The following is a 24,117-nucleotide window of genomic DNA, read 5'->3' as shown; positions in this document are numbered from 1 at the left end:
TAAAAAAGGATAAGGAGTCATTTGGATTACAGAGGTCAAAAGATTGGGTTGGATAGCAGTAAGTTTAACCTCCTCGGTAAAAATGAAAATGCAAGGCCCATCATCAACACTAGGTTCAAAAATTGCCACCATTTCCTGAAGACCCTTTTTTTTAATTCTTCAATTGTCATTTTGATTCAAATAAGCAGCAGCATGATAGACTAAACAATCATCATAAACCCAGTTGAAAGTTACAAGGATAAGAAAGAAAATGAACAGAAAACATATATGAGAGAATTGATAGGCCTAAAAACTCATTGTTGAAGGAATCGAGCATAAATCTCTGAACTAGGGAAATTCACTGATTTTGGGTTATTTTGTGTTGAGAGCATTGCAATATCCCAATAAACTGTTACGCTAACTAAAGATTTAAAACAGAATTTAGCTGCTTACCCTCCAGCTCTGACAAGTTTAGTGACCTGGCTGCCTGCCCACACCATAGCCATGATTTTGACAAATCTGCCAATTGGATTCCATATGTCAAGATATTTTGAAAAACTTGTGCAAAAAGAAACTTTTTGGAATAAGTTTTTACCTTTCAACTGCCGCCAAATAACCCATCCTTCCTGGTGCTGGAGCAATATAAAACCTAGAAGCAGCATAGTGAATTCAGAGTTATACTGGTTATTTGAAATCTACTCGGAACACCTATGATAGAGACTGCAGGATGTGGTAAAACACCCAGGCATATTTCAAACTACATTATAAGGTATTTGATTAGAAAATTATATAAATGAATAAATAAATAAAATAACATAACATAAAATACAAAAAAGAAAAAAAAATTAACAAACTGAATTTGTCCATATGCAACAATATGCAATTGTTAGCCATGAATCCCAGTTATGTCGGTTTCCAGTTTCTCAGCAGATGACTCACCCATGACAGGCTGATGATGTCTGCACACAACTTGAAAGGTATTCATGCCAAGGTGTGAAAGGTAATATTGTGACACCATTTTGCCTATTCCAGAAAATGTAACAAATGTATGGCTGGTTCTTGACCAAAAAATGCTGGCATTGGTCACCAAGTGCTAGGGTGATTCTTGACAAAAAATGTTCGTATTGTTCAGAACAATGATTTACAACTTCAGATTGGCCATCCAGTTAACGATGATAAGCACTTGTTTTACAATGTTCAGTGTCATAAAAGCAAAATAATTTTGTCAACAAATATGCGGATAACTTTATCATAATTACTACTTATGGAAGTTAAGGATAAGTTGGGTAATGTGAGAAAGTTTTGGTCAGAGGATATGAGGATAACTTTGTTGCAATTGCTAAGCTACACCTCCTAGGACTACTAGGAGAAAAGTATGAGCAACAGAACAAATTTACAGTCCATCCCCGTTAGCTGCATGGAGAGGTTGGGCTTATTGCTGCTATGGTGGAGGTCACCTTCTTGTAGACTTTGAAATCTGTGAATGAAGAGGCAGATTTCTTAGAGGAATGGGTAGGATTCAGCTTGTGGTAGATATTGAGCTTATTGCCTCTATGGTGGGCGTCACTTTCGAGTGGACTCCAAGCCCCCCAAATGACAGGGGGGTGGGGAGGATGGGGGTGGTGGGGGGCCATTTCTAATTTCATGTCTTCTCAATGTGGATTTGAGGTTTAACGAGATTTTTGGGAAATCATTAAGGTTAAAAGTAATCGAAAGAGTGTGTCTGTGGAGAGCAAGAGGGGGAAATGTTTGGTTCCCAGCTGGGGTTGCTTCATCCGACCGTTAATCTCACAGCAAACGCCGACGGAGCGTTGTTGTTGGAGGCTTCCAGGTACTCTGATCAATTCTCTTGTTCTTTGTTTTCTTTGGGGAAGCGGGAAACCTCTCTTTCTTATACTTCTTCTGGGCGGGATGGGGAAGGTGTTGCCATTGCCAGGGTTTCCAATCGGGGCAATGGTTTAGAAGCCGTAGGGGGAGCTGTTATGGGCCCGTTAAGGATGATATTGGCGGATGGGAGGGAGGCCGAGGTCTCGGATTTGGCGGATAGGGAGTCTGGGACTTTCGAGGAGGCGAGGGGGTTTCGAAAAGGGTCTCCCAAGAGGATGAGGAAGAGAGGGACGAAGAGGGGGAACTGTGTAGTCATTCCAGTAGCTTGGCTAAGTTCAACCGCTATCTTGGAATGCCGATGGAGGGCTTCGAAGGGGAAATTTTGTTTTTGCTTAAAAGAATGAAAGAGAGGAAACTTCAAAAAGGAAAGTTGAATGGCAGAAAAAGGAAAAAATTGGAGTCGTCAAAATTCGAAATATAATTGAGAAAGTTGGAATGCACAGTGAATTATCTTGGAGGAAGAGGAGAAGAGTGGGGGGGAAGTACGAGTAGGTCTAAATGAAGCTCCGACTGCTCACTTGGAATGTAAGAGGGGCCAATAATTGTGATAAGAGGAAGGTGATCAAAGCTTTGATAAAGAAGAATAGGGTGGATCTGGTTTGCTTATAGGAAACCAAGATTTAGGAAATGTCAATGGGCATTATCCGTAGCTAAGGAGTGGGAAGATTCCTTGAATGGGGAGCTGTAGATTCAAGGGGCACAGCTGGAGGTATAGTGGTGTTTTGGGATAACAGGGTGTTGGATTTGGTTGACCTTCAAAAAGGATTGTTCTCTATTTTTTGCACTTTTAAGAGCTGCGAGGATGGTTTCATATGGATGTTTACAGGGGTTTATGACCCAACGTTGAGGAGGAATAGGGAGAGTTTTTGGGAGGAGTTGGGGACCATTAAGGGGCTTTGGAATGGGTTGTGGTGTGTTGTAGGGGATTTTAATGCCATTCTAAGTCCGGAAGAGCGCAACAGAGGAGGAAGATTGAATTCAAACATGAGAAGGTTCTCAGAAGTTATAGAAGATCTAGAGTTAAAGGATCTGCCTATGGTTGGGGGTCCTTTTACTTGGATTGGAGGGGTGAATAACCAGTCTTTTTCAAGGCTAGATCGTTTTTTGGTTAATGAGGGGTGGGATAGTCATTTTGGTGATGCGAGGCAGTTTGTTCTACCAAGACTTGTGTCCGATCACTTTCCGGTTCTTCTGGACGGAGGGGGCCTGAGAAGAGGCCCTTCCCCGTTTAGATTTGAGAATATGTGGCTGAAAGTGGAAGGTGTTAAGGACCTTTTGAAGCATTGGTGGGAGGAAGGTAGCTTTAGTGGATCCCCAAGTTTTATCTTGGCCGAAAAACTAAAATTTATGAAGGCTAAGCTGAAGAAGTGGAACAGAAACACATTTGGTAGGGTTGAATATAGAAAGAATTTGGCTTTGGAGCAGGTGGAGTTTTGGGATACCAAGGAGAAAATTAGCAGATTGTTGTTGGAAGAGCTGGAAGCTAGAAAAGAAGCGAGGGAAGATTATAAAAAATGGGTCTTACTTGAAGAAATCACGTGGAGGCAAAAATCTAGGGAAGTGTGGTTGAAAGAAGGGGATAGAAATACTGGTTTTTTCCACAACGCCAATGCTCACAGGAGAAGGAATAATGTGGATAGAATTAAGATTAATGGAACCTGGCTTACGGAGGAGAATGGAATTAGGGAAGGGATTGCCAATGCTTTTAGGTTGTTGCTATCCAATCCGGGGGAATGGCGCCCTTATGTTTTCGGGCTATAGTTTGAGACTTTGGAGCCTTTGGACGCTAGTGCCTTGGAGATTCATTTTTTTGAAGAGGTCTTCGATGCACTATTGGGCTATAATGGGGATAAAGCCCTAGGGCCAGATGGATTCTCTATGATCTTTTGGCAATTTGCTTGGGATTTCGTGAAGGCTGATGTGATGTGATGTGTTTCTTCAAGGGGTTCTATCAAAATGGCAAATTTGTTAAAAGCCTAAATGCAACTTTTATGGTCCTAATCCCAAAAAAAGTAAGGGTTGAAGCCTTAGGGGATTTTAGGCCTATAACCTTGGTGGGAAGCTTGTACAAGTGGCTGACCAAGGTCTTAGCCAATAGGCTAAAAAAGGTGGTTAGAAAGGTGGTCTCCAAGGCTCAAGGGGCGTTTGTGGAAGGTAGACAAATTCTAGATGCAGTGTTGATAGCTAATGAAGCCATTGATTCGATTTTCAAGAATAATGAGAGTGGCATTTTGTGTAAACTGGATATAGAGAAGGCGTATGATAACATGGACTGGACTTTTATTCTCACAGTCATGCAGAAAATGGGTTTTGGGGAAAAATGGATTAGGTGGATTAAGTGGTGCATATCCACTGCAAGTTTCTCCGTGTTGGTCAATGGAACCCTTACGGGTTTCTTCCAAAGCTCCAGGGGTTTGAGACAAGGCGATCCCTTTTCCCCTTATCTCTTTGTGATAGTTATGGAGGTCTTTAGTGCTTTTCTTAAAAGGGCTGTAGAGGGAGGTTTCTTATCGGGTTGTAGGGTGAAGGGTAGGAGTGAAGAAGGGGTCCTAATTTCCCACTTGTTGTTTGCTGATGATACACTGGTGTTCTGTAAACCTTCACAAGATCAATTGACTTATCTCAGTTGGTTGCTTATGTGGTTTGAGGCCGTTTCGGGATTAAGAATAAATTTGGAAAAAAGTGAACTCATTCCAGTAGGGAGGGTAGAGAATATGGATGATCTTGCTTGGGAATTTGGTTGTAGATTGGATAGCCTTCCAACCACCTATTTGGGGATGCCCTTGGATGCTCCTTTTAAGTCAGTTATAGTTTGGGATGGTGTGGAAGAGCGCTTCTGAAGAAGGTTAGCAATGTGGAAGAGACAATATTTATCCAAGGGAGGAGGGCGACTCTTATTCGAAGCACGTTATCGAATTTACCCATCTATCTCATGTCATTGTTGTGCTTACCAAGGTCAGTCAGACGGAGATTAGAGAAAATCCAAAGGGACTTCCTTTGGGGTGGGGGTAATTTGGAGCGAAAGCCTCATTTAGTAAGATGGGAGTTAGTGTGTTTAAGTAAGAAGAAAGGAGGTTTGGGGGTCAAATGCCTTTACATTCTCAACAAGGCTCTTCTTGCTAAATGAAATTGGCGTTTCGCAAATGAGAGAGAAGCTTTGTGGAATCAAGTGATTAGAGGGAAGTATGGAGAAGATAGAGGGGGTTGGTGCTCTCGGGAAATGAGAGAGGCTCATGGTATGGGGTTGTGGAAAGGAATAAGGATGGATAGGGAGTTGGTGAGCGATAGGATGGTTTTCATTGTTAGTAATGGGAGGAGGGTGAGATTTTGGAGGGATAGATGGTGCAGGGGTTCTCCTTGTGTATATCTTTTCCTTCTCTTTTTGATTTGACTGTTGAAAAGGAAGCGTGGGTGGCAGATTTTTGGGACCCTTTGGCTGAGGGGGGTTGGGGGGGGGGGGGGGGGGGGTTTGGAACCCCTGTTTTTTAAGAGCTTTCAATGATTGGGAGGTAGAGGAGGCGGAAAGATTTTTGGAGAGGCTTCATGGTAAAAGAGTTATTGAGGATGTGGAGGATATAGTGTCCTGGACTAAAACTAAGAGTGGTAAATTCTCGATCAAGTCTCTCTATGTTGCCCTTGAAGCGGGTTGTTCATCTCTGTTTCCTTCAAGCTATATTTGGAATGTGAATGTGCAGCCCAAGATTAGTTTCTTTGCATGGGAGGCTACGTGGGGCAAAGCCTTAACCTTGGATATGGTCCAGAAAAGAGGACGGGCATTGGCAAATAGATACTTTATGTGTCTTGAGAAAGAGGAGACCATAAACCATCTGCTCCTTTATTGTTCAAGAACAAGGGTGTTATGGGATCTACTTTTTACCTTATTTGGGGTGTTTTGGGTATTGCCTTCTTCAGTTAGAGAGACCCTTCTAAGCTGGAATGGTTTTTTCGTGGGCAAAAAACGCAAAAAGGCGTGGAGAGCTGCTCCTCTTCACATTTTCTGGACGGTTTGGAAGGCGAGGAATAGATTGGCTTTCAAGGATGATATGTTGTCAATTCAGCGACCGAAACACTCTTTTATCCTTTCTTTTTGGTCCGATACTAAGTTGTTCATAGATGATTGCCCTCTAACTATAGCTAATTTTATTGATTGGTTGGGCTCTAAGTAGGATTGGGTTGTTGGGCTATCTTTGTTTTTTAGCCTTGTTGGAGGCGGGTGTATAGGTATTATATACTTTGAGTCGCTTTTTTAGCGTTTCTTTTATATATGAAATTTTATTTACTTATCAAAAAAAAGAAAATGTAATTGAAGACTTTCACATTAATGAGGTAATAAATAACCACTGATACTTCTTCACCCCAAAGTTCCTTCACAAAAATTTGGCAAGTGAAGAACTATTTCGGAGTTGTGAAGCACCAATTCCACCTTCATTATCTTGATCTTCAGAAAGAGGGATCCAACTTGATTTGGGATTTTATACCTGTCAACCCAGTCACTAATTTTTAGGAGAATACTTCCAATTTACCCTTGGGTTGCTTTAGAAAGTTTCTTAATAGTGCCATCTCTCTAGCTTAAGGGGCTTTTGTTAATGGAAGGCAAATACTAGATGTGGTTATCATTAGTAATGAAATCCTAGACAAATACTAGATGTGGTTGTCATTAGTAACGAAATTCTAGATGAAAAATTCTGTTCTAAGGACGAAGGGATGGTTTTTAAAATAGGTTTTGAGGAAGTTTATGATCACATAGATTGGGGTTTCATGTATGATACATACTTTGAATAGGGAAGGCCTTGAACCTGGATGGCACAAAGGGACTGGATATTTTGAGGTTGTTTTTCAAACTGCAGGCTCTTTAATGGTGTTATTGAAGCTGAGTGTTTAGCACTCGAGGAAGATTCGGACATGGTTGTTTGCCTGGATGTAATGAACCTCCATATTGAAGGGGATTCCTTTGTTATTGTCTCAGAACCTTCTTTGAAGGCAAAGGTCCTTAGTGGATTGCTCATCAGATGGGGTGGCTTCATAATCATGCTAGAGACAATGCTTGTTCTTCTCTATTGAGGCCCAGATCAGCTAGCCAGGTGCATGGCTATATTTTTCTTATAGGGATGCTAATATCTGAAAATTTTTATTGAGAACACTTACTGCTCTTTGATTGGTTTGAGGCATGGAGCGGCTTTTCTGTTCTCTTCTTGCCATACATGCATATCATCCCTCTTTTTGATCTTGTTTAACTCAATAAATTCTCATTTGTTATAAGGAAAAAAAGAGATATTATGTTACATGATGGAAGGACTTTATTCTGTTATGGAATATGCAAAACCTAGATCTATTGGCTAGAGCTATACAGTAGGTTGTTGGGCTGTTCAGCATTGTCTCTTTTTTGGATAGGTTTGGCCAATGCCCCTTGATGTTACTTTTTGGTAATGTAATTTTCTTTGATTTTTCTTGAAAATTCCTCATTTTTCAAGCTTGCTTGTATATCTTTCCTGCTTCCATTAATGATTGTTTGATTCCTTACTAAAATAAATAACAAATTATGATGCAAAAGGATTACGTTTATGGAAAATTTTGAGATTTTCACCAGATTAGTGTCTCTGAAGCTGGTACTTGTCTTGACACAGATAATAGGAATCATTTTCCCCTCAAACTACTTGGTAATGTTCTCCAACAAATCTGCTGCTTGGTAATGTTCCATTGGCAGTTATAAACTCTCCTGTCAAAAGTGAATCTGTTGTAGCATTCCAAATGGTGTAGTGTCGTACATAGATTGGTAATTGAGGACTTTATTATGGATTTTGTCCTGTTCTGGTTGTGCCAACAAGTTCTATCCTGTTCTTTGTCTTGCTGATTTGGGTGGTTGTGCATCATGTTCCTATAGCTGTATAATTATGCTTCAGGAGCATAGTTATTCTGGTTTTACCATCCAGATGATGGTACTAAAGTATTTGTATTCTAGATTGCACAACTCCTTATATGGGATATTTTTGCACCAAATGCTTAGTGATCAAGAGAACTCTCATATTAAACACAGTCATCTTCTATTAAACTGAATTCCTTAAGTATGCAGTCTCACAACTACATCATACCATTCTTTTCCTTTTTTCTTCCTTTCTTGCTATTACAGGTTGGTTGCCACTAATATAGTAGAAAGCAAGTTACACGACCCTGCTTCCATAAGACCTTTCTTATTCCATAGGTTGAAATAGAAAAAACACTTGATGGGACTAATGTTTCTCTTTGCAACCAAGCAAATTAAAATGTTTTGAAACCCATGCTGCCATGATCGTAGCTAATTTGCATTTTATATGTCTACTCCTTTCTATTTACCATAATGATGCATGCATCTAGTCAAATTGTGTATTTCTTATGCTTGTATTTATTTCCTGATGAGTTTATTCTGACTCTTTGATCAGGATTTCTGCAATCACATTGCCTGCTATTGAATTTTCAATGGCTTAATATGAATTATTAATAAAGATGTTGTTTAATTATTTCAACAACTTATACTTGGTAATTTCTTTTAACAACTCTTATCTCTGATGTTCATTTGTAATAAATAGCTGGAGAAAGGGCCCAACGTGAACGCCTTCGGGACTTGGCTGTGTTTGAGAGGTTACATGGAAATCCTGGGAAAACATCTCCAAGCCTTGCTGTCAAAAAGGTAAACCCTACATCTCATTCCTCTATACCGCATCTTAGCTTCTCATCTTGCATCGGACAATGATACTCTTATTGAATCATCTTTACCATATCAGCCATCAACATGTGCACTTATTGAGCGCTAATTCAGGCACTGATACTTGTGCTTTTGTTTTGTTTTGTTTTATCTTGTCTTGTTTTGTTTTGGAGGTGATTGTGTTGGATGACCTATATCTGTGTTAGACACCAAAGCCTATCTTAATGCTGATGTAAAGTAAGACTATGCTAATAAGCTATTGATCTGTTACAGGGTTTATGCCAAACTGATTTTTTAGTTTCTCTAGTAGAAAACTTGTTTTTTCCCCTGTTATATCGGTGCTATTGTTGGATTTGTGTTTGTTGTTGATCAAGCATTTGCTGAAACTTTTTTTTTTTTTTTTTCCTTTGCTTCTTGACGTGCAAAGCATTATTGTTTGAATTTTAATGATCCCATTTGATTCACTATTCAATATTTTTATTTGATATTACATCTATCTCATTTGTTTTCTTTTCTTAGTTTTTTTTTTTTTTTTTTTTTTTTGAATTTGTGACATTTGAATTTGATGGAGCCACCATTAATTTATTTTTCCTTATTATTGTGGGGTGTGCTTTATTTTGTTGCACTATTATTGTCATGTAACTTTTCTTTTTTGTTTTGTTTAATCTATTGTTCCTATGAGCATTAAATGCTTCTAAAATGTATGGAACAGGCTAAACCTTTCTATAGTTTTAAAAAAAAAAACTCATTTATTATCTATTTTCTTGTGCTCAAAAAATTATATTTTTTTAGTAAAATTGAAAATTTAGGGAGCGCTTAGGCCTCAGCGGCTCAACCCCTTGAGGGTTTAGGCCTATCATAGCAAGATGTAAACCCCCTTGCCTCTTATGCTTTTACCTTATGAAACTATACCAAGAAACAAACACCACAACTCCCTGCTGCCATCAAAGGATACTTCAAAGTTTGCTTCAAATCAATCTTAAGGCTAATTATCATAGGCTTGTCATCATGTCACTAAAATTGGTATTGTAACCAAAGTCCTATTGCGAAATCTTCAAGTTGCAGCTCCTCTTTTTCTGTTGGCTCTTGTATTGTTAGGTGGCTGCAACCTGTTGCTTTTCTTATGCTTTATGAACTACTCCAGTTAAAATAATGCTTCAAGTAGATGCTTTTTGGATCTTGACTCTAGCAAGAGGCTTATATTGCAAATTTTTTTGTGGAGGCCTAGATAGGTTAACTAGGAAGACAATAGCTTGCTTAAGAGGATTGCCACCTCTCCTTTTGGGTTTGTAAAAATTTTGGTTCTCCCTTGACCTTGGGAGTCCTGTGGTCTCAATTTTGGATGTGCTCTAGGTTGTAGCCTGTGTTATGCTTTCTAAATGGTAATCTTCTTGTTGTTTTAGTTGGGATGCTTTTGTTTATTTTGCTCGTTTGCTTTCTTTGTTTCTTTATTGTGGCTGTAGGATCACCAATCAACTTTTTATTCTCTGCAAAAACTGTTTATGTTTCATAACGAAAAAGGAAAAAACAAAGGCAAGTTGGCCTAGAATAGGTTTCATCTTGTTTCTTCTTTTACCATTAGTGTGGATTCGAACTCAGGAAGAGGCCTTCAAACAAGTGGCATTTGTGTTTTTTAAACATATATCTTTATTCAATCATTGGTAAGTGTTTGCTGTCTTGTATGTTCTTTTGGTTGTTTTTGTCTTTGTCAAAGTGTATAATTGTAATATCCCACACCGTATAGAGGAAAAAGTTCCTAGTGCTATATATGTATGAACTTCTTTTAATCTTGTTGATTCGTTTTTAAGCCGCAAGGGTCGCTTAGGCTCAAAGCAAATAATATCCACACAACTGGGAGTAGGTTGTTACAAATGGTATCAAAGTCAATCCTCGACCTCGGTAGGAGAGTTTGCTTGGCCTAAAATGGGTGTCCATTTATTTGACCCTACAATCCTGTGGGACACAATAAGGACGTTGTGTCTGCATGAGAGGGTGATTGTAATATCCTACATTACATAGGAGAAAAAGTTCCTAACGTTATATATATATATATATATTCCTCTTATCCTTGTACACATATTTTAAAGTCATGAAGGCCACTTAAGCATAGGATGGATAATATCTATACGGTTGGCTGCAGGTTGTTACAATAATTACTTTTGATTTTCCTTTCATATGTTTAATTGCATAACATTATTATAGCAAAATATTAATCTATCATAATGCAACATCTTGTGAAGCTTATGTTGGGTGTCATGATTTGATCTCGTCATTTTTATTATTCTGATTCAACATCATCTTAGCTTATAATCATTTATACACTTGATGCATGAGAAATGAAGATGCCATAAATTGTAGGATCTTTTTCTCCAATTTGTTCCTTGATATTTTATAATGCCATGAAATGTCTATATTTTGATGCAGAAAGCTGTTCACCCTCCATCTCTCTCACTAGTTTTGCAGAACCATTGCCACTAAGCACATGCAGGCGTCAGATGTGCGGCCACTTCCAGTGTTGGAAGAGACTTTGAACTACCTATTAAACCTGTTGGATGCCACGGAACATCCTTTTGAAGTGGTTCATGATTTCGGATTTGATAGGACAAGATCAATAAGACAAGATCTTAGCATGCAGAATATCGTTAATGATCAAACAATTCATATGTTTGAAGAAATGGTATGAATTTCTTGAAACACAATCTCAATTACCTTTTTTTCTGAGCATTCATCTCCTCAACATACAATAAGTTAGCCAACCCATTGCTAAACACTCTCCTAGTTGGAGAAAATAATCAAAGTATACAAGAGATAAAATGTTGAATAATTGAGTCATTATCCTCTCCTTTTGCTTTATTGAATAAGATAATTTATTCAGTGGAGTCCAAATGAGGTGAAACTGTGATCACACAACTTGAAGCCTACTTTACAATGGATAAATGAATGGTCTGATTCTGAATCTTTCTTGGCACATTAGTTATTATCCAATCCATTCTAATTAAATTATCCACTATTAAGTGTCTATTTCCAGTCACCCTCCAAGTTATGAAAGACCCATAGAACCAAAGCAACTCACACCACCTGTGATAGGAATTGGTGCTCTCTTCCATAATGTCAAGTTTTCCAGTACACTTGCTGACTTTGTAGAATATGCCTACAAAAAGGGCTACCACCTCCTAATTCCCAATCATAGAAGTTTCTTAACCATATTTCAAAAGTTGTATTTCCTGTTCCCTCTCTTAAAGTTTTTTAAACCTATATATCTTTATCCTAGTAATTCGGAAAAATGAGGAAATTATTTAACAAGAACTCCATCAATTTGTTCCTCAAAATTTTATATAGTTTCTCTCTCTCACTTTTGATTCAAATTCTTGAAGCAAAGGAACAAATTCATGGCCAGTAACATTTTTAGCCAAGCAATAGAATGCACAAGAAGCATGCATATGAATGAATTGTGTTTTTTGGATGATAATAGATCAAATATTTTAATCTCATCCTAAAACCTTTGAGTTAGCTAAAAGCCGCATCTTATGTTCTGACTTGTGGTTTGTTTCATAATATAGGTGAAATTTCATATTATATCCCACCACAAGCTTCGCAGTTGTAGCAGCAAGCCAAGTTTTTCTTCAGTTCATTACCTCAATATGGAGCAGCTGAAAAAGTGTCTGATATCTCTATATGCTCTGTACAAAGAAAATCGAAATTCAAATTCTATTTACAAGAATGAACCTGAGTTCTACTCATTTCACGTTCTTCTTCATCTTGGCTCTAACAGCCAACCATTGGTGGATACTTGCTTCCATTGTTTGTTTGAGTTCATCTTTTTCAGTATCTCTTGCTGCCTTGTATTGGTTTCTGAATATGTTACTATTTCTGTTTTGAAGGGAGAGTCACTCTCTTTATGGTTGGGTCGTGTACCTTCTCTCATTTTGAAGTCAAAGGAAATGTGTTTTGCTCGGAGACTTTTAAGGTGACCACAAAGCTATTATAGATTCGACTTGCATTTAAATTGTTTATATTCATTTTACATTTAACTCAATGTAGAGTGGTTCTGTTTTCCAATCGATTTTTTTCTCTTCTTTTAGTACCCAATGTTAAAAATTTTGTTTTCATGAACTGAAAGATCAGTCTTTTCTTGTAACAGATTATTTCGGATGGGCAATTATAAGCGTTTCCTTTGTACTACAGCAACTGAGGCATCTTATTTACAGTACTACATAATTGAACCTTACATCAATGAGGTTGCTTAAATATGTTGATTTTGCTAGATTTTTCAGTTTGAAAAATATATGCTTCTTTATTGATTTATTGTTTTCTAGTTTCATTTATGAGAATATATCTAAAATCTAGACTCGAGTACTTGTGCTTTTAGGTTTTATTTTTCTTTCATTTTTGTTAGTAGTTGTACTTCATTATTCTTAAATTTCTCACCAGTTGTTTCTTTATGTGGTTTATTGCTCCTCACTTTCTTCATTCATTTGAAGTGTTCAAATTCAATTTGCTTGTTTCATAAACCAGGTCTTATTTAGAAGTTCTTCTCAATTCCATTTTTTAGTGCTTCTAAAAGACATGCCTGATTTATATACATTTTTGTTGGTTTTCTTTTGACCGTAAAAGGTTCGAGCATTGGCATTGTCATGTGTAAATTATTGTGGCTACAAACTTCATCTGTATCCAATTGCACACTTGTCCAAACTCTTGATGATGAAGGTATGATTGCATTTACTAGCATTAAATTGCTAAAATTTGTCATCCAAAGTTCCAATATCTTTTGAACCTTGAAGACTTCATTTGCATTTTTTTAGGAATTAGATGTGGAATCATTTTGCACTGCTTGTGGTCTTGAGACCAGCACTAATGAACGGGGAAATAAGTTCTTATCAACCAAGCAAACAAACTTCCACTATCCCAAGGAAGTCTTTCCAAGCTACTGCCTTTTGGGTTTGGAACACTTTTAGAGGTAACAATCAATTGGAACTAGTTACTCTTTCAAACTTCTTATTATACAAATATAACTTGCATGTGCAACCATTTCTGATCCCATAATTTCAAGAATTTATGACACCTTCTAGTGGTTAGTTTTTTTGGGAATAGAGTAAAGCAATCTATTCACTCCCAGAAACTATCGTCAAAGGAACAGTAGATAACCCCGCAAGACCAAATTTATGTCTGTGCATGGAGATGCATGTTTTCTGCATCCCAATCATGCAGTATTGTGCCAAATGGAATAATAGCAACTGATGATAAGTGGTATTTCTAAAATCTTCTAAGAGTATTCCATCTATTGTAATATTGTTTTCTCAAAATTGTCTTTGAGTCTTATGTGTAAATATTAGAGTTGACCTCTTGTAAGCTATCAACTGATGTTGTAACTTAACTTGAAAGGGAAATTCTATAAATTTAGCCTTGGTTTGGCTCTTGGAAAGCAAAGAAAAATTAGGTTAATAGTGAGTTGATTTCTTCCCTTCCCACGGATGTAAGCACATTCTTGAATCATGTTAATTATTTTTTGGTTTATTTTGTTATTTTGTTGTTTATTGTTCAATTGTCTCCGCATAACAAGTGGTATCAGAGTTGTTTCCAACACAACAGATGATTCTTGTGCTAACACAAAGTTTGAGGCTAAATGTAAGATGGTAAAAGTTTCTAGAATATTTCCCTATGACAACTACCAATAAAGGATGTACTTAACAGGAAGTTCATAAGGTGTTACATGGCAAGTTGAACAAAACCAATAGCTAGAGATATCAGAAATATTTGGGGCCACTGATCCAACAATAGCAGAGAATAACACAAGAAGAGACCCTCTAATCACCATTTTTGCTTTGATTCTTTTCTACAAAGCATCATCTCCTTTATACAAAAAGACAACCCATTGCTGAGCCCACATTATTCTCTACATATCCCAAAAAAGCCCTCCAAATTTTAGGGCATGGCGCTCTTTTTAAGGGTATTTTGGTACTAAATTTGTGGTAGTCTCTCAAATACCTAAACTACCCTCCAGATTTTAAGGCATGGCCCACTCTTTGAGGTGGTATTTTGGGTACTAATTTTTGTTAGGAGAGGTTTTGGTGTGGAAACTGGAGGGCTTTACACACGTTGCATGTATTTTCTTTTGCATGCATTACACATAGATTGGAGTTTATGCAGTTACTCACTTTTTGTTCGTCCAACAATACTGTAGTGCCACGTCACCATATGATGGGCTCTTTAGTCTTTTCAAACCCAAAAAGAACACCAAAAAGAAAAACTAATACTAAAAGGATTGCTAACTAGCTATGTGAAGATGAACCTCTATAGCTAGCTTCTTAGAGGGACCATGATCGCTTAGGCCAAGGAAGTTTAAGGTGATAATATGTCTGTGATGCCCTTAGATGTTTTAGGCACACGTGCGTTACATTAATGTATTCAATGAGTCTCTAACCTTTATTGACAGGTCGGGTAATCTTTGAAATTTCATTGTGATGGGAAGGTTCCATGTGAACAACACTTGCACATGGGTTAGTCAATCTTAAGAGACGGGGGAAGCTCATCTAACAGCACACAATGTGCGAGCTTTGAAAGGCAATCAAGTTAACATTTCTGAATTGGGACATGACAACGGACAACAATATTAGGTAGTCCAAAGATGTCGTCATATTAATTGTTATCAATATTTTTATTTATTCAATAGAGATTGAGGATTAAAAAAATACCACAAAAATTAGAAAAAACAAAATTAATTACATGGCTTACATTTCAAATATTTAATAAAATATTGTATGAAAGTTGAATATCATACACTATTAAATGGTTGGATTCTCTTCTTTAATTTTTTTAATTGTCTCATCCTATTAAATTACTCATCTAATATTAATTTATTTTAAAGGTAAAATTAATTATATTGTAAAAAACTTTTAACTGACCAGAGTTTGTGCACAACATCTAATATATACTTAAATATAATCCTCCAACTAAGAAATGAAATCAAAACTTAAAAATCATTTATATATATAGATATATGTTATCAAGTTTAGGTAGTGAAGCAATTAATGTGGTATAAAATTAATGCCAAAACTTTTGATTGTTCCTTCACATTCTCCACAACCAAACAAAGGATATAAGAAAAATAAAGAAAGAAATTTAGGGTAGTTTGATTTTTGTTCTCATCTTGTTGTGAAGTTAATAGAGGAATGCTTGGGTTGGTGCTCAATAGTTAAGTGACAGCAGGGTATAATGATTCTTCCAATCGTGTAAATATTATTTGTTTTAATTTCAATGGATCATCGTCACTTTAAATTGCATCCACATGGTTAAGAGCAACTCATATGTATATAATATCATGAATTTCTTCTTATTCGATATGGAATATCAAATTAGGTATCTTTCAATTTTAGGTATTGTGTAAGTGTTTCAACTCAAATGACTTGGCTTAATGTATACTCAAAGCCTTGACAAAGGAACGTATATGTAATAAAGTGAAAATTAAACCTTGTTGCCCTTCTATCTCTGGTATGAAACACAAGTCCATTATCCCTTAAACATGTGCAAAAAAAGATATACACCTCTGATACATTAATTAAAATAAACGATAGAAAAAGAGACTTTATATATGCATGTACATGCCAAGCAAAAGTTTGGGACACACTTATGGGTGAGAGAGAGCGAGAGAGAGAGCGAGAGAGAGAAAGTGTACGCGGCAGCGAGCGAGCTCGCGAAGAAGGAAAACGGCGAGATTACGATGGCGAGGGAGATGAAGATAAAGAGGGGAATCGAAGGAGGCGAAGGGGGTTTAGGTTCGCAGTCGAATCCAAGATGTTTGAGTTGGAGCTTTTAGAGAGAAGAGGAAAACCCCAAATATTTATAGAGGAAAGCAAAGGGGGAGTCTCGTCTTGGGTCAAAATGGGAGTGGAGAGCTTAGGGTTTCTAATGGAGGGCCTAAACCACTGCATAAGGGAGAAGAAGGAAGACCGGTGGATGAAGGAGTGGAAGGAACAGGGGAGATCCTTCTCTTTGCTGCGAAGTGTAAATAAAGCGGGATGTTTCCTCAGGCTAGGGGTAACGGATTTGGAACGAAAACAATACCGGATCTACATCCCAAAAGGTAGAGGAGAAAAAATGGGATGGTCTGCAATGGCGGAAAATCTACAGGTTCTGCGCAGGTCAATCGATAGAAAGAACCAAATGCAAGAAGAAAAGGTAGGGGAAAACATGGATCTGAAGAGAACTTTTGCGGAAGTGGTGAAGAAACCGATCTGCAGAGGTATAAGCCCAGTTCAAGTGAAGGTATGGAGGAAGGAAATCCAAAGTAATCTGGAAAAATTGGAGCATTGTGTTGTCGGGAGTTGGAACCCTAGGTTTGGGGATGAAGAAGATTTGGAAAAATTGGGGAGATTTCTGGCTAGTTCTTGGGGATTGAAAGGAAGCCTAGGGTTGGCAAAATTGGAGAAAAGCAGAGTCTTGTTGGAGTTTGAATATTTGGAAGAAGCTAAACGGGTTTCCCTGTCAGGTGAAAAAATGATGGGAGCGGTAAGGCTGTGTTTCGAGAAATGGAGTCCATGGAATGGATGCAGAGAGGAAAAGGAAGAAAGCAACGAGATATGGGTTAGAATTTTTGGTCTACCAGTGCTGTTGTGGAATCCGACTATGTTGAGAAGGGTGGGGGAGGAATGTGGTGATTTCATTGATATCGATTCGAAGACGAAGAAGCTGGAAGAGCTTCAATGGGCTAGGATTTTGGTTAGGTCGGACGGCAGTGACAAACCGAGCACGCTGGAGATTGGGATCGAGGAGGAAGTCTTCACCCTTGCCCTCTAGTGGGAGATCAGGCCGACAGTCAAGAAGCTAAGGGTTGATAGTCGAAGATGGGGGGAGGTCAAGGACGACAGTAGTTCACGCTCTGGCTCGCGCGTGGAGGTGGAATCGGCCATTGAAAGGACCGAGGCACTGGTACCGTTAGAGGAGGGGACAGGGAGACAGGAGAGGGATATGGGCTAGGAGGGGACAGCTGACCGGGCCCAACAGTCAATGCCCATAGGTTATAGGGTCTGTGGGCCGGATCATTTGGGCCTAAAACTAAAGGGAGTAATGGAAGAAGGGGCGGGGCTACAGGCTGGGCCATCCAAGAGCTGGGTTGTTGAAGGGGAAGGCTGTGTTATGAATGGAGCCATTTCAATTAAGCCCAAGGCCCACTTTGAACGGCCCACGGGTTTGATAAATTCAGATAAAAAGATGGGCTGGCAGGAGAGTAATTTGGGCTGGACAGAAAAAGGAGATCAGGCCCAGGAGTCAAGGTTAGGGGAGATAGAGAAGTGCTCAGGTGGGCCGAATACAGAGAGGGGCCCGACATTAATTGAAAGGATGCCCATTCCCATTGGACCAGAGATTAGCCATCCCAAAAGATGGGCTCAGGTTGGGAGAGGCCCAGTGGCTGTATTGGAAGAGGCCATTTTAAATCAACCCACGGTCCAAAACAAAGGTAAAAAATCCCTGGAGAAAAGAAGTCTTCTGGACTGTAGAATTGCTAGCAACGGGAGCTCCTTAGAGGGGGAACACCTAGTCATATGGGAGTCAGAGGAAGCAAGGAAGACAAGGGAGAAAGTCATACCTTCAGCAACAGACAAGGCGCTGGCAGAGGAGGCCATGAGGTATGATTCTGGTCTAAGGATAGAGAGGGAAATGGGTTACGGGTCTTCTCATCTCATCTTGTATTCTTTTGATCGGACTCCGGTGGGGGAGCCTTTCGATCACTCTGGGGTGCTAAAGGAAAGCAATGAAATTGGTCCCGGAATGAATGACAGGGGATGCTGGGACTTGGTAGAATTCAATAAGGACCCAAATTTGGCTAGGGGGGTGGAGTGGAACTCAGAGAGGACAGAACTTCAAGAAGCCAGAAGTGAGAAAGAGGATAGATGGGAAGAAAGCAGTTTTGCCAAGTTCAGTCATTTTTTGGACTTTTCGACAAAAGGGTTGGAAAAGGAAATTTTGAATTTCTTGATCAAAATAAGGAAGAGACTGGAGAGAATTCATAGCAAAGAAGTGATGGAGAAGTCAAAATTTGAGAGGGAATTGAAGAGACTGGAGTGCTTAGTTAATTATGAGAAAGAACGTAAGCAAAAAAGCCTTTTACAGGGCAAAGGGGATCAACTTGCAGTAGATTAATGAAGCTGAAGCTATTAAGTTGGAATGTGAGGGGGGCAAATGACAGGTTCAAGAGGAAAATTATTAAGACTTTTATAAGGAATCAAAAAGTTGACTTACTGTGTATTCAGGAGATAAAAATTCAGCCAATGTCGGAGGGGGTGGTGAGAAGTTTAGGCTCGGGAAGATTCTTAGATTGGAGGGCTTTGGATGCGGATGGGGCGACGGGAGGCCTGTTGATTTGCTGGGATAAAAGATCGTTGGAAGTTGTGGACTGGAAGGAAGGACAGTACTCCCTTTCGTGTAGATTCAAGAATGTGGAGGATGGGGTTGTTTGGGTGTTTACGGGAGTCTATGACCCTTTCACCAAAGAGGAAAGAGAGGGCCTGTGGGAAGAGCTTGGGGCTGTAAGAGGAATCTGGGACGAGCCTTGGTGCCTATGAGGTGACTTTAATAGTACCCTTTATCAAGGAGAAAGAAGCCGCCAAGGGAGAATAACTCCGACCATGAGGAGGTTTGCTCATATCATTGATGATTTAGGGCTGGTAGATCTCCCGTTGCAAGGGGGAGTGTTTACTTGGAGTGGGGACCTGAACAACCAGTCCTGGGCAAGGTTGGACAGGTTCTTGGTGTCTCCTAGCTGGCTAGACAAGTTCAGTGGGGTGATTCAAAGGAAACTACCTCGTCCTGTTTCAGACCATTTTCCTATTCTGCTAGAAGGAGGCGGGCTAAGAAGAGGTCCTTCTCCTTTCAGGTTCGAAAATATGTGGTTAAAAGTTGAGGGTTTTCTAGACCTTATCCGGAGTTGGTGGAGGGAAACTGAGGTCGGGGGCACCGCTAGCTACAGATTGGCAGCAAAGACGAAGGAGCTCAAACAGAAACTGAAAGTTTGGAATAGAGAGGTCTTTGGTAATTTGGAAGGTAACAAAAGAGCAGCCTTGCAGCAAGTGGACTATTGGGATGGTGTGGAAAGTGAAAGAAGTTTGTCCTTGGAAGAGACAGAATTAAAAAAGGAAGCAAAGGAAAGCTATAAAAAATGGGTTCTGTTGGAAAAAAGTCATTGGAGACAACTCTCAAGGGAGGTTTGGCTTAAGGAATGGGACAAAAATACGGGATTTTTTCATCGAATGGCGAATGCCCATCGTAACAACAATTCGTTGGATAGAGTAAAGATTGATGGGGTTTGGTTGGAAGAGGATCAGGATGTAAGGGAGGGGATTGCAAATGCTTTTCATCAGAGGCTCTCAGAAGACGTGGGATGGAAGGCGGATATTGAGGGGATCCAATTAGATCAGATTAGCCAGCAAGAAGCAGAGAGTCTTGAGATTCCATTATCTGAAAATGAGATCCATTCAGCCTTAATGGAGATGAGTGGGGATAAAGCCCCTGGGCCGGATGGTTTTACTATGGCGTTTTGGCAAAGCTCTTGGGATTTCGTGAAAGATGAGGTCTTGGAGATGTTTAAGGAGTTTCATGAGCAAGGATCTTTTCTCAAAAGCCTCAATAACACTTTCTTGGTTCTGATTCCTAAGAAAGGGGGCGGCGGCTGACTTGGGAGATTTTAGACCCATTAGTCTTCTGGGGGGGCTATACAAATTGATGGCTAAAGTGTTAGCTAATAGACTCAAGAGAGTGTTAAACAAAGTGGTAGCCCCAACTTAGAATGCATTTGTGATGGGAAGACAAATCCTTGATGCTTCTCTTATTGCGAATGAGGTGATAGACTCATGGCAGAAAAGAAAAGAGAAAGGGCTCATTTGCAAGTTGGATATTGAGAAAGCGTATGACAACATCAATTGGCAGTTCTTGTTGAAGACTCTACACAAAATGGGTTTTGGCTCTAAGTGGTTGGGGTGGATGTGGAGTTGTATCTCTACAGCCAAGTTCTCAGTTCTTGTTAATGGGGTTCCAGCTGGTTTCTTCCCGAGTTCTAAAGGGCTTCGTTAGGGGGATCCATTGTCTCCTTACCTCTTCGTCTTGGGAATGGAAGTGTTAGATGCCCTAATTAGGAGGGCGGTTGCGGGGGGCTACCTTTCGGGTTGCAGTATCAAGGGTGATAGGAGTCACAATCTAAAAATCTCCCATCTTTTCTTTGTTGATGATACAATCGTGTTCTGTGAGGCTAACAGAGAGCACCTAACACACTTGAGTTGGATTCTCTTGTGGTTCGAAGCAGCCTCAGGCCTAAGGATCAACTTGGACAAAAGTGAAATTATCCCAGTTGGTGTGGTGGAGGAGATTGAGGAGATGGCAGTAGAATTAGGATGTAGGGTGGGATCTCTTCCTTCTCATTACTTGGGCTTGCCTTTAGGGGCTCCTAATAAAGCCTCCTCAGTTTGGGATGGGGTGGAAAAGAAAGTGAGGAGGAGACTAGCGCGGTGGAAACGTCAATATATTTCAAAAGGGGGGAGAATCACTCTTATAAGAAGCGTTTTGGCTAGCATGCCAATCTATCACATGTCTTTGTTCCGAATGCCTAAGTCAGTGGCTAGGAGATTAGATAAAGTTCAAAGAGATTTCCTATGGGGAGGGGGAAGTGAGGAAAGGAAAGCTCATCTAATCAAGTGGGAGGCGATTTGTGAGGATAAGAGCAAGGGAGGACTAGGCTTAAGGAAGCTAGTGCTCCTGAACAAAGCTCTGCTTGGTAAATGGATCTGGAGATTTGCTTATGATAAAGATGATCTGTGGAAGCAAGTGATAACAGCGAAATATGGGCAAGAGGGTCATGGATGGAGAGCAAAGAGGGCTTATGGGACTATCGACGTGGGGGTTTGGAAGGAAATAGGGAAGGAATCTAATTGGTGCTGGGATAACATGGGGTTCATAGTTTGGAAGGGAAGCAAAATCAACTTTTGGACTGATGCTTGGTGTAAGGGTACAAGGCTGTCCCAAAACTTCCCCCACCTATATGCTATGGCTTTGCATAGGAATGCGACTGTGGAGGAGATGTGGAATCAGAATTTTGGCCAAGGGGGGTGGAATCTAAGATTTTTGAGGGACTTTAATGATTGGGAGCTGGATATGATAGGGAACTTGCTGCATGTTTTGAGGGATTACAAGCCTTCTATGGAGGAAGATTCAGTCTGTTGGAAGGGAGGAAGGAATGGTAAATTTAGGGTCAAAGAAGCATATAGATTGGTGACCAGACCCAATGATATTGTTTTTCCTTCTAGATGCATTTGGGTGGATTCAGTACCAACCAAGGTTGCATTCTATGCTTGGGAGGCTACTTGGGGGAGGGTGCTCACTCTTGATAGACTTCAGAAAAGAGGATGGCAGCTTCCTAATTGTTGTTTTCTATGTGGTTGTGAAGAAGAAACTGTAAATCACATTCTTATTCATTGTATAGTAGTCAGAGTTCTGTGGGATATTGTTCTTGGGTTATCAGGTGTGCAGTGGGTCTTTCCAGAAACTGTAAAGGAGGTTTTAACTAGCTGGAGGGGCCCTTTTGTGGGAAAGAAAAGGAAAAAGATATGGAAATCCATTCTGTTGTGTATTTTTTGGACGGTTTGGAAGGAAAGAAATAGGCTAGCTTTTAGGGGAGGAGTGTTAGATATCCAAAAGCTTAAGAATTCTTTTGTGTGTAGTTTGTGGAGCTAGGCTAGATTGTATATTGGTAAGGAGCGTATGTCCCTTATAGGGTTCCTAGAATGGTTGGCGTCCAACTAAGGGATGGTGAGGCCAGCTATTTTTTTGGCTTTTTGAGGGGTTTGTTGCTTTGTATACCCCTGTATACTTGTAACTCTTTGCCCTTTCATTAATATATCTTGCTTTACTTATCAAAAAAAAAAAATATATCCATGTACATAATTTGATTAGATTTCTTATATATAGAGAGAAAAAAAACTGTTTAGATTAAGGATCTCATTAATTAATACCTAGAAAATATAAAAGAATAAGAAAAGATTAGAAGGTGTGAATCATAAGATAAGACTACATTTTTTAATTAGATTCATCGAAAGATGGCATATTGTATGAACATTTTTACTCTATATATAAAAACTTATATTATGGTTGAGATGTATTAATTTGTCATATTTTTGGACATTTAAAGTAATGAGTAATTACACTAAATTAAATTATTGACCTTATTAATCAATACCTCAAGAGTATAAAATAGTAATAAATGAATAATACAAACTTCATCGAAATATTTTTATAGGCACATTACGTAAATATTCTTATTTAATAAAAGTTTATATGTCATTAAATGAATAGAGAATTTTAACATTTATTGTAGTGCTAAGTAGAGGAGATCCTATTTTTAAGCTGTTGATTAAGGCTTATTTGATAAAACTTAATATTTATTACTTAATAATTTAAGTTGACTTTAAGTTATATTATATTTAAGTTATTTACGTAAAATTTATTATTTAATATTTACTTTAAATATTAAAGTTAATTTAAAAATCATTTTAAATTATCAAATTGTCATATTTACCTTCATTAATTTGGTAACTAGATGCAGATAAATGAAACAAAAAAAAAAATTGAGATTAAGAATAAGTTAATTACTTTGATTTAACACTTAAAAGTAACTTTAAGATATAATATTAAGTTATTTTATCAAATATATTTAATCTATTTAATAATTAAATTAAGTTATTAAGTTAATGAATGATTTCCAAACACCCTATAAGACCCAAAAAATCGAATGAGTTTTAATAGTTTTCAGGATGGGCATGACTAGGTGGTGGTTCAATGCTGATTAATCATAATTCAATCAAGGCAAAATATGTAACAAATACATGTCACACTGCACCATCCAAATGGGCGCCAAGAACGTTACATTTGACAAATGCCATTAAACCTCTACAGCTAGCAATTATTTTGATCACATAAAAAATGGCAAAAAAGTGTGTTGTACTTCATCTTGAAGCTCATTAACTTCATCTTAATTTGATCCAAATTGCAGAAACATTCGAAACTCCATGAATCTATGGTGCTGTGGTGGCCTACATTCATATAACTGGGGACACTTTGGTTTGCACTACAATGACTCCCAAACATGGTTTGTAGAGACTTTATCAAGATCACTAGCTTCAAAAGACTAAGGAAAGAAAGATGTTCTCAATGAAAACTTGGAGTCAAATTGCAGATAAAGACCTAAAACTCCCACTCAATGTGTTTTAGGAATTGTTGTTTCATGGGGATAAGCTGTTTGGTTTGTACATGTCCCCTTGGTGATACTTAGAGATCGGCGAAGTATACGTATCCTTTGTGATCTGGTTTGTATATGGGCAGATGAATGTTGATGCCAGGTTCATATATGTTTCTGATATATATCACCCTGGAAGGATCTAGATCAAGGGGATGAGTTTCAAAAGCTTGAGTAGGTTTAAGATGTTCCGAGAATTGGTGAGCATGATGTATATCAATATGATATTGCAGAAGACAACAGAGCTTCTGAAATTAATATGTCAAATTCAATAGTAGGAAATCTTATCAGCTGTCAC

General features: G+C 38.7%; 2 protein-coding genes across 6 annotated transcripts in view; both read left to right on the top strand.

Annotated features, from left to right (window-relative positions):
• The window catches only part of LOC100853276 (SAC3 family protein C), a 53,850-nt gene extending 29,734 nt beyond the window's left edge, over positions 1-24,116 (top strand). The window contains exons 2-9 of one of the 5 annotated variants that reach the window (XM_059741726.1): positions 8,430-8,530; positions 11,001-11,222; positions 12,106-12,327; positions 12,427-12,512; positions 12,687-12,783; positions 13,160-13,252; positions 13,348-13,502; positions 23,577-24,116. In XM_059741726.1, the coding sequence (XP_059597709.1) occupies positions 8,430-8,530; positions 11,001-11,222; positions 12,106-12,327; positions 12,427-12,512; positions 12,687-12,783; positions 13,160-13,252; positions 13,348-13,500 (974 nt within the window). In that variant the 3' untranslated portion in view covers positions 13,501-13,502; positions 23,577-24,116. Of the gene's footprint in view, positions 1-901; positions 957-8,429; positions 8,531-11,000; positions 11,223-12,105; positions 12,513-12,686; positions 12,784-13,159; positions 13,253-13,347; positions 14,060-23,576 lie in introns of those variants that run through there. The other 4 variants (XM_059741727.1, XM_059741724.1, XM_059741725.1 and 1 more) reach the window with 4 other exon arrangements.
• Positions 19,168-20,211, top strand: LOC132254910 (uncharacterized). Its single transcript, XM_059741973.1, has one exon. It carries the CDS (start codon positions 19,168-19,170, stop codon positions 20,209-20,211), a length of 1,044 nt encoding a protein of 347 aa, XP_059597956.1.
• Position 24,117: the final 1 nt, after the last annotated feature.

Source organism: Vitis vinifera, chromosome 13 (assembly GCF_030704535.1).
Source record: "Vitis vinifera cultivar Pinot Noir 40024 chromosome 13, ASM3070453v1".
Classification (NCBI taxonomy): Eukaryota; Viridiplantae; Streptophyta; class Magnoliopsida; order Vitales; family Vitaceae; genus Vitis; species Vitis vinifera.
The sequence above is the reverse complement of the archived record's forward strand: the minus strand, read 5'-3'. Positions and strand labels throughout refer to the sequence as shown.

Bases quoted from the DNA above. Each gene is read 5' to 3' on its own strand.
- LOC132254910 (XM_059741973.1), top strand. From the start codon at position 19,168: ATGAGGAGGTTTGCTCATATCATTGATGATTTAGGGCTGGTAGATCTC.